General features: G+C 38.8%; 1 protein-coding gene across 1 annotated transcript in view; it reads right to left on the reverse strand.

Annotated features, from left to right (window-relative positions):
* Nucleotides 1–26: 26 nt before the first annotated feature.
* LOC139738294 (uncharacterized) overlaps nt 27–14183 on the reverse strand; it is a 150763-nt gene continuing 136606 nt past the window's right edge. The window contains exons 28-35 of the mRNA XM_071648935.1: nt 13720–13983; nt 12057–12279; nt 11242–11372; nt 10507–10662; nt 9363–9524; nt 8894–9015; nt 6725–6880; nt 27–4341 (exon numbers count right to left, since the gene is read on the reverse strand). Coding sequence (XP_071505036.1) covers nt 4255–4341; nt 6725–6880; nt 8894–9015; nt 9363–9524; nt 10507–10662; nt 11242–11372; nt 12057–12279; nt 13720–13983 — 1301 coding nt within the window. The 3' untranslated portion in view covers nt 27–4254. The remainder of the gene's footprint in view (nt 4342–6724; nt 6881–8893; nt 9016–9362; nt 9525–10506; nt 10663–11241; nt 11373–12056; nt 12280–13719; nt 13984–14183) is intronic.

The raw sequence follows: 14183 nt of genomic DNA on the forward strand, positions 1-14183 counted from the left end.
AAACACACAAATAATGACTAAATTGATTCCATAGCGGTGACAACTCAACGACAGTTTCTAGAATTTTATTGAAGAAAAAAGACAACGCTATACAATAAGAAGCCCTAAAAATGCTATCGTCGTTGACCAAAGAATATAAGAAAAAATCCAGAAAATACAAACAATTGCTTGGTAAATACAGTTATATTCCCGTTTCACTTTTTTTCAACCTTCCTCTACAGGAAACTAGAACGAGATACAAGATGTGAATATGTTACACTATGCAACAAGATGATTATACACAAGTGTTATTCAAGCTCCACCAAGGCATTACAGAAAATCATTAATTATAAAACATAATTATTTCATCGAGTTGCATAATATCGAAGAATTGCTTAATTTCGCCAAATCATAACGTAATCATCAAATTAGGTTATTGAATGGAGTTGCAGATTCTTCAGACAAATTGCCTGTCATTCACAAACCAACAGCTAATGAAGCTTTCATCTCACCACTACAAAATATAAGTATTTGTTGCACTGCGTTTAATACGCTAGCTTCTACAGAGGGATATAAATATTTGGGCATTGGAAATAAATATTGTATAGCTGAATCAGAAAATAAATATGGACTACTTCGGTTCAATAAATAGCAACATGATTCTCCGTCCAATTCCAAGAGTGTATCTTAAGTTATCTTAAGTTTTTTTGTTCACTCAAAATACAATGCTATCTATTTATGGCAGTGACAAACTCGATCACTAGAAAATGATTATTATCACTAATCTGTACACTACAACGAGTGTACACATTTGCTAGTCTTGGCTGTTGTGGTATATTAACAGTCTTAAACTGCACAGTTTATTGAATCCAAATCAGAATTCTGGAAGGCTGTAAAACTCTACTTTGGTGTGAAATTCTGCCATTGTTAAAAAAAATCCAGTATATATTTGAAACAGCACATAATTAACTTTCTTCTGTATGTTCTCTTTTTGTCAACAATTTGTCACAAGATTAGCTAGCACGAAGGAAGGAAAAACACATATTTGTGGCTCACACATCATTACTAGCCATTGTTATCACAAAAAAAAAAAAACAAAAAAAAAAGAAGAGAGAAAAATCTTCCTTTAACAGTCCTATTGATCTTTGCTTCAATTAATCATCACTTCATTTGCTACACGCTATGATGTATACTTCCAAAGACGAAGCTACACTAATTAAGGAACTCATCACCAAATTCTTTTGCCAGACAAACACTGGGGAGTTGATATACCACACGAACACTGCCATTCAACTGAGGTTTCTGTCGGTCTCGATCTCTGCTATCAAATACGCAATGGCAGGTTCTCATCTTCCAAAATGCGTCATTGGCAAAAGCAGTATCCTTTGGTATCAAGGCATATTGAAGTACAGCATCTGATACTATAATTTATGGAAATTGAGCAGATGGTTCAATCATTTAAAGAAAGTGTTACAAAGTAACTACAGAGAGAGAGAAAAAGAAAGAAAGAAAAGAAACGAAAAGAAAAGAAAAACAAACAGGAAGAACACCATCATATTTTTATGAACCTAAAGGGGAAATGAAAATGAAACCAGGAAACTCCTACTGAAATGAACTCACAACAATGAGTTTGCTGATTGTGACTACCATTAGTTTAAAAAACAACAAAAACAGCTTTATTCACACTCCTTTTTTTTCATGTTTTTGTTCTTGTATGATGACAAAAGCACCTATTCCCACAAGATTGCACTTTTGGTAACAATATAACATTTCCTTTGTTTTCAATCAGGCAGAACACACAGAAAAGTTGTTTGTACAGTCGGTATATATATAAAAACACCTCCACCAAACTATCTCTATTCATTTATCCTCTTTTTTGTGTGTGTACCAAAGCCTGAACAGTATCTGGCTTTCATTTCCTACTGCATCAACAAGATAAAGGTATAACTGTTAAATATATATACTTCTTTCATGTAAGTACACATATCTCATTTTCTAACAGGATGATTGCTTAGCATTTCATTGCAATGAAATATAATTACCAGAAGACTCTGAATAATATATATTTAAAAAAAAAATAGCAACCACTCATGCACATGACTCTGGTCACATCTACACAAGAATATATCTGTGGTTTCATTACTACTGCTCGCAGCAATGGCATCACATTACATGGTTGCTGTAAAAAGCCGCGTGTCTGCTATGTACACTCTTCATTGACACACTCCGGAGGAAAAAAGGTGTCATCATCTTCACATACATTAGAATATAATCTGTTTCTGTTTTTTTTTTTGTGTGTGTGTGTTTGTTTGTTTGTCCTTGGATCATATTCTCTGTCATTCTGTTACATACACAAGGTGTTGGACATCTCACTTTTTGAATGTTAGATTCTATTAACGTTAGATTCTATTACATACAACCACAACAGAGAAGTGATATGCTCAACATTCGTGTCTATCGCTCCGAGAGTCCTTCAGCAGTGAAGATGGTGCACATAATGTGCCCATTCATCTCTTCCATGATGATTCATGGTGGATAGCATCATACTAGGTATCCGTGCAGCAGCTTAACACATCACACACCTCCTCATCACCATTGCCATACACAATTCATTGCAGAATTCAATTGCCAGTGGTAATAAACTTTACAAATCTGGAGGGACCTGTGTTGTGGCAGTAAACATCAGTTTAGAATTTTCCCATGTACCCACAGAGTGCAGCAAAAATAATGGTCGAAGAAACTTAAACAGTAATATGAACACAAGACAACTTTGAAGATGAAATTCATGTTGTTGACTTTGGTAGTGATCAGTACATATGCATTTCATTCTAATCCCTTCTAAAACTATATTGCATCTGTTTACATATAATTTTGCTGTCTTGATCATTTTCCCATAGTGGCTGGCAATAGTCATAGTTCATGTTTGCATTCTGCTCCTTGCTAACCCAATGTGACTTGCAGACATTCAGATGATAGAACAAATATAACTCATTTCAATGCATCAAAGTGTTGATAGAATGCCACTCTCTTCTTATCATGATGAAAACAATAACTTGTTACTTCTGAAAGATGCTAAAGTGTATAAATGTGCGTTTACTGTACCCAAATATTGTCTGTTCATGGTAGAATACATTAAGAAAAAAAAAAAAAACCCTCTGTGATGTATTTAAATATAGCTTTCATAAAAAGTGTGATGAAGAGTGCGGAATATAATTATATCTCTGTCAATGTCGTACACCTGAAATCAATTCAAACTTTCAAGATTCATTGCCCTCGAACCAAGGTGAAATCAGAGCTGGCACACATGCCAAAAATGATAATCTTTGTTTGGTGCTGAAGTTATACATATACATTATTGCTCGAGGCAGTTGATAAGAGAATGCGTGCGTGCTGTTAACAAAAGACTTTAAAGAAAGAAGAGCAAATGGAAGTATTTCAGTTTCACTGACAGTGTAACGGAAGACAAAATCGGTCACAGCCGTGAGTTGAGCCGTAGACTCATACTACGTGTAGCACAAACATTTCATATGCTTCCTCAAAGGATGGCTGGTTAAAGGCATCCACTGAACAAACTCAGATGTTGGCAAAGGAACAAAACCACCAAGCTTGCTACATGTGCATTACCTGAGGACTGCATACACAACCATCAAATAATTTGACGATCCTACAATTAAGGCAAAATCACTGATAGTGTATCTGAGATTCCCACAAGTGTATAGCATAAGGTAATAATGCTTGGCATGTCTTTAACATAATGTATTACGTCTTAAGAATACGCTACAGATATGTCAATAATGAATGCATGTGAGTGTATGTCAAAGGGCAAAACGTGGATCTCATCACCTGCACCTGATCCAACTACTGAATACAGACGACAGTACCTTTCGAGAACCAGCTCATGAGCAATGATAGCATTCAGGTAACGTAGCAATACGCTCTTAAAAATAATATTATTATCATAATTCTCCAATAATGCCATTAGCCTTTAACTTCAGTCTCTTTCGCTTCGGGTCAACCCTCAGGCCAGGGAACAGCAAGTCACTTTGTTCTTCTCGATTTCAGCCTTTCAATAACGTCACCAATGACACTTCTTTTCTTTCTTTTCATCACATCTGCCTGTCCATCCACCAGAGATTAGCGGTATACCTGACCTCCTCTCCATCTTTCAAACAATCCCAAGATTGCAGATGAACACAGAACATTTTTTGCTTATTTGTTTGTTTGTTTTTTTCTCTAACAGTCTGTTCTGTGACTGGTTAGAGTTTCTTTTTCTCTTTAGAAGAGTCCATTAGTTTTCTTGAGGTTCTTTTGTTTCCATGCTGGGAGTGTGTAGAACTCCTCTTTGGTCATCTTCAGCACCATCTGGAGAAGGAAAAAAAAAGAAAACGTGAAACAAAAATGGAATGGACTTTACTAGTGCATCAAGCAAAGAACTATACATAAATTAAACATTGCCTGGAAAAAAAAAAGCATAAGACATAACATCTGCTGGAAATGTTCAAATTTTCTGGGTGGTTATAACTTCACAAGTATATTGCCGATTGTAACGTAATAACAACGTGCGGAAACGATGACAAAATTTGCCCCAAATACACTGTCCCAGGCCAGCACACTAGCCTTGCAATATCAAATAACAACTAACTGCTCTTGGGCTGCTGGCTCAAATTTCTTGGAAAACAAGTATTTTTTTTTGTTTGTTTGTTATTTTGAGAGAGAGAGAGAGTTTTGATCTCACTTCAAACAATGTTTTAACATTTTTTTTGTTCATTGAAAGTCACACTTTTGTACTTTTTGTACAACATTCTGTTCTTCTTTTTTTGTTGTTGTTGCAATTAATGTGATGATAAGTGGGAAATATTAACAACTTATAAAATTATTTGATAAACTGCCATTCGGGAAAATATCTATATGCAAAAGGATTGTTTACAGTACTGTAAAATCACAAATGAATTTGAAAAGATTCACAGAATTAAAATGCATATGAAAGTTCTTGTCTACACTATAAATTTGCGAAAATTTCATGCCATGAACATTTCTTGCTTTGCAGAAGATATTTTTGGATTTCTGACTCTCGTTGCATCTAATTTTTGTTAGGCCAAGTAAAAAAAGAAAGCAGTTTCTCGTCCGGGTTTTTTGAGCAAGGCGATGAGGGAGGTCCTTACTATTTGATATCTTACTATTTTTTCGAGGATTGTCAAAATGAAAGTAATATGTGTTTCTCGTCCGGTAATTCTGAGAAAGGTAATGAGAGAGGGCTTTACTATTTTCTATATCCAATTTATGAAATGAAATATCACTCTGTTAGCTGTGTTATGAGAGACCAGGTCCAAAGTGTATGTCTTGCCTGCACTCTGTGCATTTTTAAACCATTATGTACCATACTTGAAATGAAACTTCATGCATGCAGAAATACATTTGGATGGATGTAAAAATGATACTGATATGGCATTATAGCATTAAACATTTAAAGATGTTTCTTCATATTCTAAAAAAACATTTGATAATCACTCATCATTTGGATGATGAATGATTGTATACCACACTATGACAGGTGATACGACTCACGGCCGTGTCCGTGAATTTACATCGTAAAGAAAAGTATCACGCAGAAATACGAGACAAACCAGAATCCGTGGAAAAGTTATTTATTTTGTAGATACACCCATTTAATAATTCTACATTTGCTGGAAAAGCGCATTCATTTTCTCTTCAAAATAGAACAATACATCGCCGGCAGATGCAACGTTACAGAGCAGAGTGTACGGGCCTCTACACATTGTGTTCACGCGTGCGTACAGACAGCTGACAGACCAGGGGATGGGCCCTATGGACCCTGACAGCTACAGACACGCATACGCGGCCGGCACGGCCACTGCACTGGCACCGTACCTTCCGACACTGCACACACATGCACATAGTCACAATGACATGAAAATCTATACAAACTCGATACAATCCTCACAAGCATTTGTACAGTACAATTCATCCGCCTAAAATATGAGAAACGGGGAAAAATACGAACAATGCGCGAAATATGCGTGGAATATGATATCAGCGATTGTTCGCAAAACTGTTGCCGCTATCGCGTTCACGACGTACCGAGTACACTGTACGTATCACAGCCCACACTCGCCCGCGCGCGCCTAACCAACTACAGTTCGACTGCTTTTATCGGTCATTCCTTCTTGCCGAGCTCGCAGTGTGAAATGCATGCGTTATTACATACGCACTACGGAAGCTACAGCTATACTACAGCTAAGTAGAGGACGCAAGGCGTAATGAGAAATGAGACATCACGATTGGTAGGTGAATTGTTGAAAAATAGTAAATATCAAAAAAGTCGATGCGGCAACTGAAAATCGATGCGGGCGGGGAGCGGGCTGGGACGAGAATTATGAATTTCTTGGTATTTTCAGCGCCATTTTGAAAATAGTAAATAGTAAAAAAATCGATGCGGCGGCCAAAATCGATGCGCGCGAGGACGAGAAACTGGTTTCTTTTTTTACTTGGCCTTACCTACAGTCCAATTTGACTGCTCAAGGCAGCTCAAGCAGTATAAAGCTAGACGAAAATTGGGCAATAAATGCTTTGACAAGAATCAGACAGCAAGCAAACAACTGATATTGAACAAGACAAACACAGTTTATGAGTAACTCTGTACTTCTCATTCAAGATCACTAGACTGCCTTGAGTAGAAAAGAGACCGGTCAGTGGCGGCCAGGAACAATTTGTCCTCGCTACCAACCTTGAATTCTTCCTTTGAGAGGTAGGTCTCCAGCTTCATGGGGTCGACTCCCTCGGGCAGCGGTCGCTTGCTCAGCTCCTCCATGGTGAACTGTGCCTGGGTCAGCTTGGCCAGGATGTCCTTCACTAGAATAGCCTTACCACTCTTCTTACCACTCTATGAGCAGGGAGGAAAGGGAGTAGAATGGTTGCCCAGGGTGTGAGAAGGGTCAAAATCAGTGGGATAACCCACTGGGTGCAACTGATTGACAAATTGTCCTACATCGACATAAATGAGTACTGAATTGATCAGAGTTTTAGTAGTAGCCATGATAAAAGAAATCATGGGCGTACTACTGGAGCAGGATTCGAACCTACTGTATGACCTCCTGATCTCCAGACAGGCGTCATCTCCACTAGACCACTGAGCTCCCATCCGACAGCAAGTGTTGGTTTGAATCCTTATAGCATGCAGCGTGTACTGCGTAATTATTCAAATTCATGAAATTCTTCTGTCAAGAGGTTTTTATGCAACTGAGTGACAAATTGTACATCGACGTAAATAAGCACTAAATTGATAAGTGTTTTAGTAGTAGTCATGATTAAAGAAATCAACACTGATCAATTCAGTGCTTATTTATGTCAATGTACGGCAATTTTACGTTGATGTAGGGTAATTTGTCAATCAGTTGCATAAAAACTTCATAACAGAAGAATTTCTTGAATTTGAATAACCCACAGGGAACTATGAAAACTGATGATGTCACAGTCTTTTCTCATAGCTTGGGTTGGTACCAGGCGTGAGCATAGTGGGGGACAATGTGTTCACAGAATATACATATAATATTCTGGCCAAGTGAGGTTGTTCAGAATGAGTTTTCATTGGTGATATTCAAAAAAACAATGACATCACACTCTGGCACTCAATAGTTATCACATTCTAGCATTATTTATTCATTCATTCTGTTTTATTTTCACAGGCCGTAGCCATTTCAGTTAATCTGTTGAGGAAGAGTCCCAAGTATAGTCTGGCAAGTGTCTATGGGAAATGCGTGTTGCAGTGAAATCAGCCTGTCCTAAACGGGTTAAAAAACTTGTTCACAAAGGGACTCTACGTATAAACAACTCAAAACTTCATACAAAGTTACATACAAAAATACAGTAAATAAAGAAAATGAAAATTGCTTACAAATTGAATAGAAAATTAAGATTGAAAAAAAAAATACCAGTGAAACATACACTGTAATTCACAGAAATGCTGGAAAAACACCTTCCACCATTTGGAATCTGCTCGTAATACATTGAAATCGTCTTTTTATGAAGATGCATTTCAACTTTCATTTATGAAAATATTCTTCAAATTCTGGACAAAATCATGATAATGTCATACAGTGAAGAAATATTTATGTCTCGCCATATCTTTTCATCTCCCTCTCTTTCATGTCCTTTCCACTTTTCCTTTCTCACCCTCCTTCCTTCTCTCCCTCTCTCTTTATGTAATTATATATATCATATATTCTTAGTTACACATATAATATACTTTTACATATTCCTCTTTCAATGACATTGAGAATTGACAAGGTCAACATTCCTGTGTGGATTCAAGGTCGACATTCCTGTGTGGATTCATGGACGCTTTAGTCAGCTGTTCGGCTGTCATAACTCATCCAACCTGGCAAGAAGGGGAATTCCTGAAAATCCACACATACCTTCTCGGAAAAGTCCGGGCTATTTCTCAAGGGATGTATCACTATGTATTTTTGTGTTTGCTTTGTGCTTTCATGTATTTGTTGCAATGCTTGCTCATTTGCAAACAATGCCGGCACAGATAACCTGACCTCAATTGTGCCATCAGAAGCTATAAATGGATCTTAACCCATTGAGGATGGACTGATTTTGCCACAACCCGCATTTCCAATAGACACCTGCTCGAGTATACCCGGGACTCGTCCTGAACCGGTTACACAAAGCAGATTTGCTTCGACGTGTACATTGTGTACCAGGATACTATGTGAAAAGCCACTTGTACACAAAATTGAGTTCAAAGGGATGACATAGTGACATATATAACAAGTTCCAATATTAGGATCTGTCAGTTGATTGGAATAATATAGAGTTAGCAGCAAAATAGATGAAAGAATGAGTATGCCCTATGAATAAACGAACAAAGAAGATAGATCTTGTGTTTTACCTCTTTGTTGATCTTCGTCACTTCCTCTTGAACCTCCCAGGCAGGGAACAGGTTTGTGAAGGTCAGAGGTTCAAGCCCTGCATACACCAGGTATGCCTTGGGTGGGTTCTTTGGCCTTTTCTCTGTTGGAAAAGAACATAATAAGTAAGATATTTGCCAGCAGATGAAAATAATGAAAATAACAAAACTATCACAACAAGTACCACTACCACTCCTACTTCTACTACAACAACAACAACAACTACTACTACTACTACTACTACTACTACTACAACTAGGGCCTACTACTACTACTACTAGTACTACTACTACCACCACCATTACTACTCCTACAATTTCTTATGAATATTTTAACATACACACATGTATAGATATATGTAGAGATATCATGTGTGTGTTTGCAAGCATAATATATACGTGTACAGGGTGTATGTGTAAACATAACGAGAGAGAATGAAAATATGATTACCTTTACAATAAGCCATGATGGTTTCCATGGCAAGCTTGCGGTCGATGTCCCATCTAATTTTGGCCGAGCCTGTCTTCGTTGTGCCAGACGGCGACTCGTGGTCTGCTGGCCACCAGCCCTGCCAAAGGTAGATCTCATAGTGGTTGTCCAGAGCGAAGAGGGCTGAAATTGAGAACACACCAGAATTCAAATATTTTGTCATTCTTTTTCAGTCAAAATTATAATCAATTTGCTTTCCATATGATTTTATTTCTTCCTTAGCTACCATTTGGCCCGACCATTCACACTACTGATATTACACTACCCTATCAATATTGCCATCATCATCACCATTATCCCCATCATCTATCACCACCACCACCACTATCACCATTGCCATCACAACCATCATCATCCTCATCATCATCATTATCATTACCACCAATATCATCACCCATGCCATCACCATCATCATCATCATCATTGTCATCATCATCAACATTATCATCACAACCATCATCACTATCACCATTGCCATTACCATTGCCACCACCACCGCCACCGCCATCACCACCATCACCATCACCATCACCATCACCATCACCATCACCATCACCATCACCATCACCATCACCATCACCATCACCATCACCATCACCATCACCATCACCATCACCATCACCATCACCATCACCATCACCATCACCATCACCATCACCATCACCATCACCACCACCACCACCATCATCACCATCACCATCCATCATCATCACAACCATCATCACTATCATCACTGCCATTACCATCACCATCGCCACCACCACCATCACCACCATCATCACCACCACCAGCACCACTACCACCACCAGCACCGTCACTATCACCATCATCATCACCATCACCATCACCATCACCATCACCATCACCATCACCATCACCATCACCATCACCATCACCATCACCATCACCATCACCATCACCATCACCATCACCATCACCATCACCATCACCATCACCATCACCATCACCATCACCATCACCATCATCATCTTCATCATTATCATCAATATCAGTAGTAGCAGCAATTGCACAATCATCATGAATTTCTTCTCCACTGCCACTACTGGTAAACCTGAACAACCAAGACACCCTTTTTGGCACTCACATGGCTGCTCCCCGAGATAGAGGTCAGACTGGAGGAAGGGGTACGGTGATGGAAGCTCTTCAGATCTGGATGGGTACAGAATCTCATTGGAGACGAACACGCCCGAAGCACTGGAGAGGTTGAAGAGTCTTGGGGTGTAGTCATACTTGAGTGGGTCTGTGGAGGGATGATGAGAGAGAAATGTCTGAATCATCTTCCACATTTCAGAAAGACAATTCTCACAGATCAAAGGGAAGCATAATACCAATAAAACTGGTGTAGTTTCATTTCGAAAGTGATTTCAACCCATTGAAGACCAGTACCGAAAATACCTGGGTAGGTGTCTATGTGAAATGCGTGTTGTAGCAAAATCAGCCCATCCTCAACGGGTTATGAACCTGCCACACATTGACCTATACCATGTTCATACAATGCATCCAATGTAATGTCAACAAAGGGTTCTATGACAAGCTCAATCATTGAACACAACTACCTTAATTTATCATTTAACATCTAGATTTGGAACATGTATTGTTGAAAGTTTATGATAATCCTGCAAATGTATTGAATCAATGAAGGAGTGACATTTTAGCTCACACTATAATATTCAGAGTGATTGAAATTCATATTATAATTCAGCTCATAAACATCATTATGGCTACGCTTGTATGTACTTTGGAAAACTACTGATTAGCACATTAAAAAAAAAAATCCCATGGCATTATCTCCTTTACTTTCTAGGCACACTGGTCTCACCACTTATTGCACTGTCATAAGATTTGCGGTCTTTGCCGAGGGTCTTGGTGAAGGAAGCCGTCTCCTTGCCCTCATCCATCTCCTCCAGGGTGACACTGCACTCACTCGTTAATCCCACCTCCAGAGGTTTGCTGGAAAGATGGTAAGGAACAGATCGGGAACATTGTCATGATTTCTACGTTGCTCTTTAATAAAGTGAACTGTGTCACAAATGCATGTTTCTTCAGGAAACTGTGAGAGTGTGGGCAGGCAATCCAACTAATCTTTGACAAGAGAACAGAAATAGTGCACATTGGGGCATGAAATAGTTTGTGATATTAAAGCAAAACATTAATCCAAAGTAAAATCACTCAATTTTGTTCCCTGTAAGCATTCAATGTGCAATATTTAGCTAAATGCTAGAGGCTGACTTGGTATTTCCTGTCTACTGCCTCAGTAACTGCACTACATTGCAGTTACAATAGACTGTATAGGTCATATATTTTGCAGTTGTTTTTTTTATAATCTTAATGAATTTCGCAAGTTGGGTGCTATTCGCAAATTTAACAACGCGTGAAAGTTTCAACTCTAATTCCTGACATGAAAGTGATGTGCATGCATACATTTCTCTGTCCATTACTGTACTCCCCAATAGCAAATTTTGCCACTTACAAAATTTTCGGGAAGTCCTGATTCATGAAAACTTAGACTTGCGAAAACTTAGACTCGTGGAAAATATGGCATATACAATAATCCGAAGCCTTGAAATAGAAAATCTGCACCTAATTTGAAAAAAAAAGGAAGTCATGCAAAATGCTATTGAAGATTTCACTCACTTCTCCTTCATGGCTTCAGCCGCATGCTTGGCGCACTCTCTGGTTGCCTTGGAAACCTTGGCACCGTGCCAGAGGTGGATGCTAGCTTTCTTCTTTTCCACTCCCTCCAGGTTGACCAGGATGAAGGAGGTGCGAGACCGGAGTGACCTCATCTTGCAGGCTACCTCCACCAGACTTGTCTCTTTGGTGTGCTCTCCCCTCACATAGTATAATCTGGTGCTTCCTACACGTAAAAGGGATGGGAGGGGGGTGGGGGCAATTTCAACACCTGTCAATCTCTAGTAATGTAACAACTTAAAGGCATGATTTAATATTTGCAGATGAATAAAAAAACCCAGCATTAGTGCTTCAAAATAGATCTGATATGTGAGTTAGGGATAGAAACGACCAAAGCAAATATACAAAATGTGAACAATAGTTTAAAAATATCAAGTTATGATAAAAATGCTTCCAGACTAAACCGTCTACAGTTATGGTTTATTGAGAAAAACAGTGCTATCTCCTTTATTTTAGGCTTTATTGCAAAAATGATATATGGTAGGATGTCTTGTGATACAACTAACCTACTGTACATATATGCATGAAATGTGATATCTTGAACATTTTTTAAATCAGTGCTCCCAAAGGTACATGTAAACAGGACCTTTGACACAATACGGATTGTTCATTCACTTCTTTGCTTTCTGCAGCAAGATATTTAAAACAAGAAACAAGAGAAAGTCAAATTGGAACCTTCAAAAAAGGTTTGCTTTGCGCAATAAATGCAGACATGTAGACAAAGACAGCATTACTTTTTCCAACAAAGTGCTTTCTTCTTGACAGTCCTACCAGCTACATAGGCAAGATAAACTAATATCTCCTGAATTCCTTCTTGTGATCAGCTTCTATAAGAAGTATTTCTAATAAGAATCAAAATCCTAATCACACATACAGGCACAAAAGATAATTCTAACTTTACTCTGACAGAATGTAAATGTCCCACTTTATGGTAGTCATGTAACACCTACAGTGATTCCTGATATCTGATTGGCTATCTGCTAATCCCATGACATGTGGTTCAGAGTACCATTGCATGCTGTTGCTTTTCAGTGCGCAAATTTTGTCCATCAGTTTTAGCTATTGCACCCTGACATCATCAACCATGTACATAAACATGGGCTCTATCAAACTCAGAATTATGCACCATCACACTCCTCTGAAATCACATTATACATTTCTTTTTTTCAGCGCCCCCTCAATGAGTTAGAAGTGTGTGCTTGATCACTTAAACAAAAACTGATCGCTTCGTCATACAACTGAGCTACAACTGTATAGGCTTAATACAATCGATCACCATTCATAAAAATAAAAAAGGTTGTCATTTCTTTACTACATTGAATTTCATATCTAATCAGCATGGACGACATTCGTTGATATCCGAGGTGTTGTATAGAACAGATAGTGTATGGTCTTTACTGCATCATGCAATGGAACAAGATTTTGCATTCCCTAAAATATCAGGTGCTCTATTCAATGAGGCATAGAGCACTTCATCTGTCACACCACACAATATCCTGTACCATTAATATTGCACTCATGACCATTCACTATCTGTATTATATCGTATCTTATCTCTCGTTCATTAACTTTTGGGAGAGAACCCATTGGACCAAGCCCCCCTCACCCTGCGTGTTTGTCTCCTCATCCTCGCGCTTGCCCACGTGGACCACCATGCGCCCCCGGAAGAGCTGTAGAAAGGCTGCCGGTTCCTTGCCCTGGACCACCTGTTTTTGGGGACCCCTCTCCTCGTCTAGCTCCACCGTCATCAGGGCTGACGCCCCTTTCTCATTGATGGTGCTCTGCTGGCCCTGCCAGAAGAAGTAGGCACACCTCTCGCGGCCCTGCGTTCCGCCCCACTTCGACACGTTGCCCTTCAGGTCACGCATACCTTCAGAGGAAAAGAAGAAAAAATGGTTATAATGACAAAAAATGACTTTAACCCTTATTGTACTTTGTTCAGCTATGACCATGCACGCTGAAGAGCTTTCTTAGCAAGACTGGCACAAATGTCTGGAAACTAACTGTAAATTTATAGAGATTACCTAATGCCCCTAATTCCTAGTATAGTAAGCTGGCACTTGCTATGAA

The sequence above is a fragment of the Diadema antillarum genome, unplaced genomic scaffold, assembly GCF_040938485.1.
Source record: "Diadema antillarum isolate AM-2024a unplaced genomic scaffold, OU_Dant_1.0 seq00000733_RagTag, whole genome shotgun sequence".
Lineage (NCBI taxonomy): Eukaryota > Metazoa > Echinodermata > Echinoidea > Diadematoida > Diadematidae > Diadema > Diadema antillarum.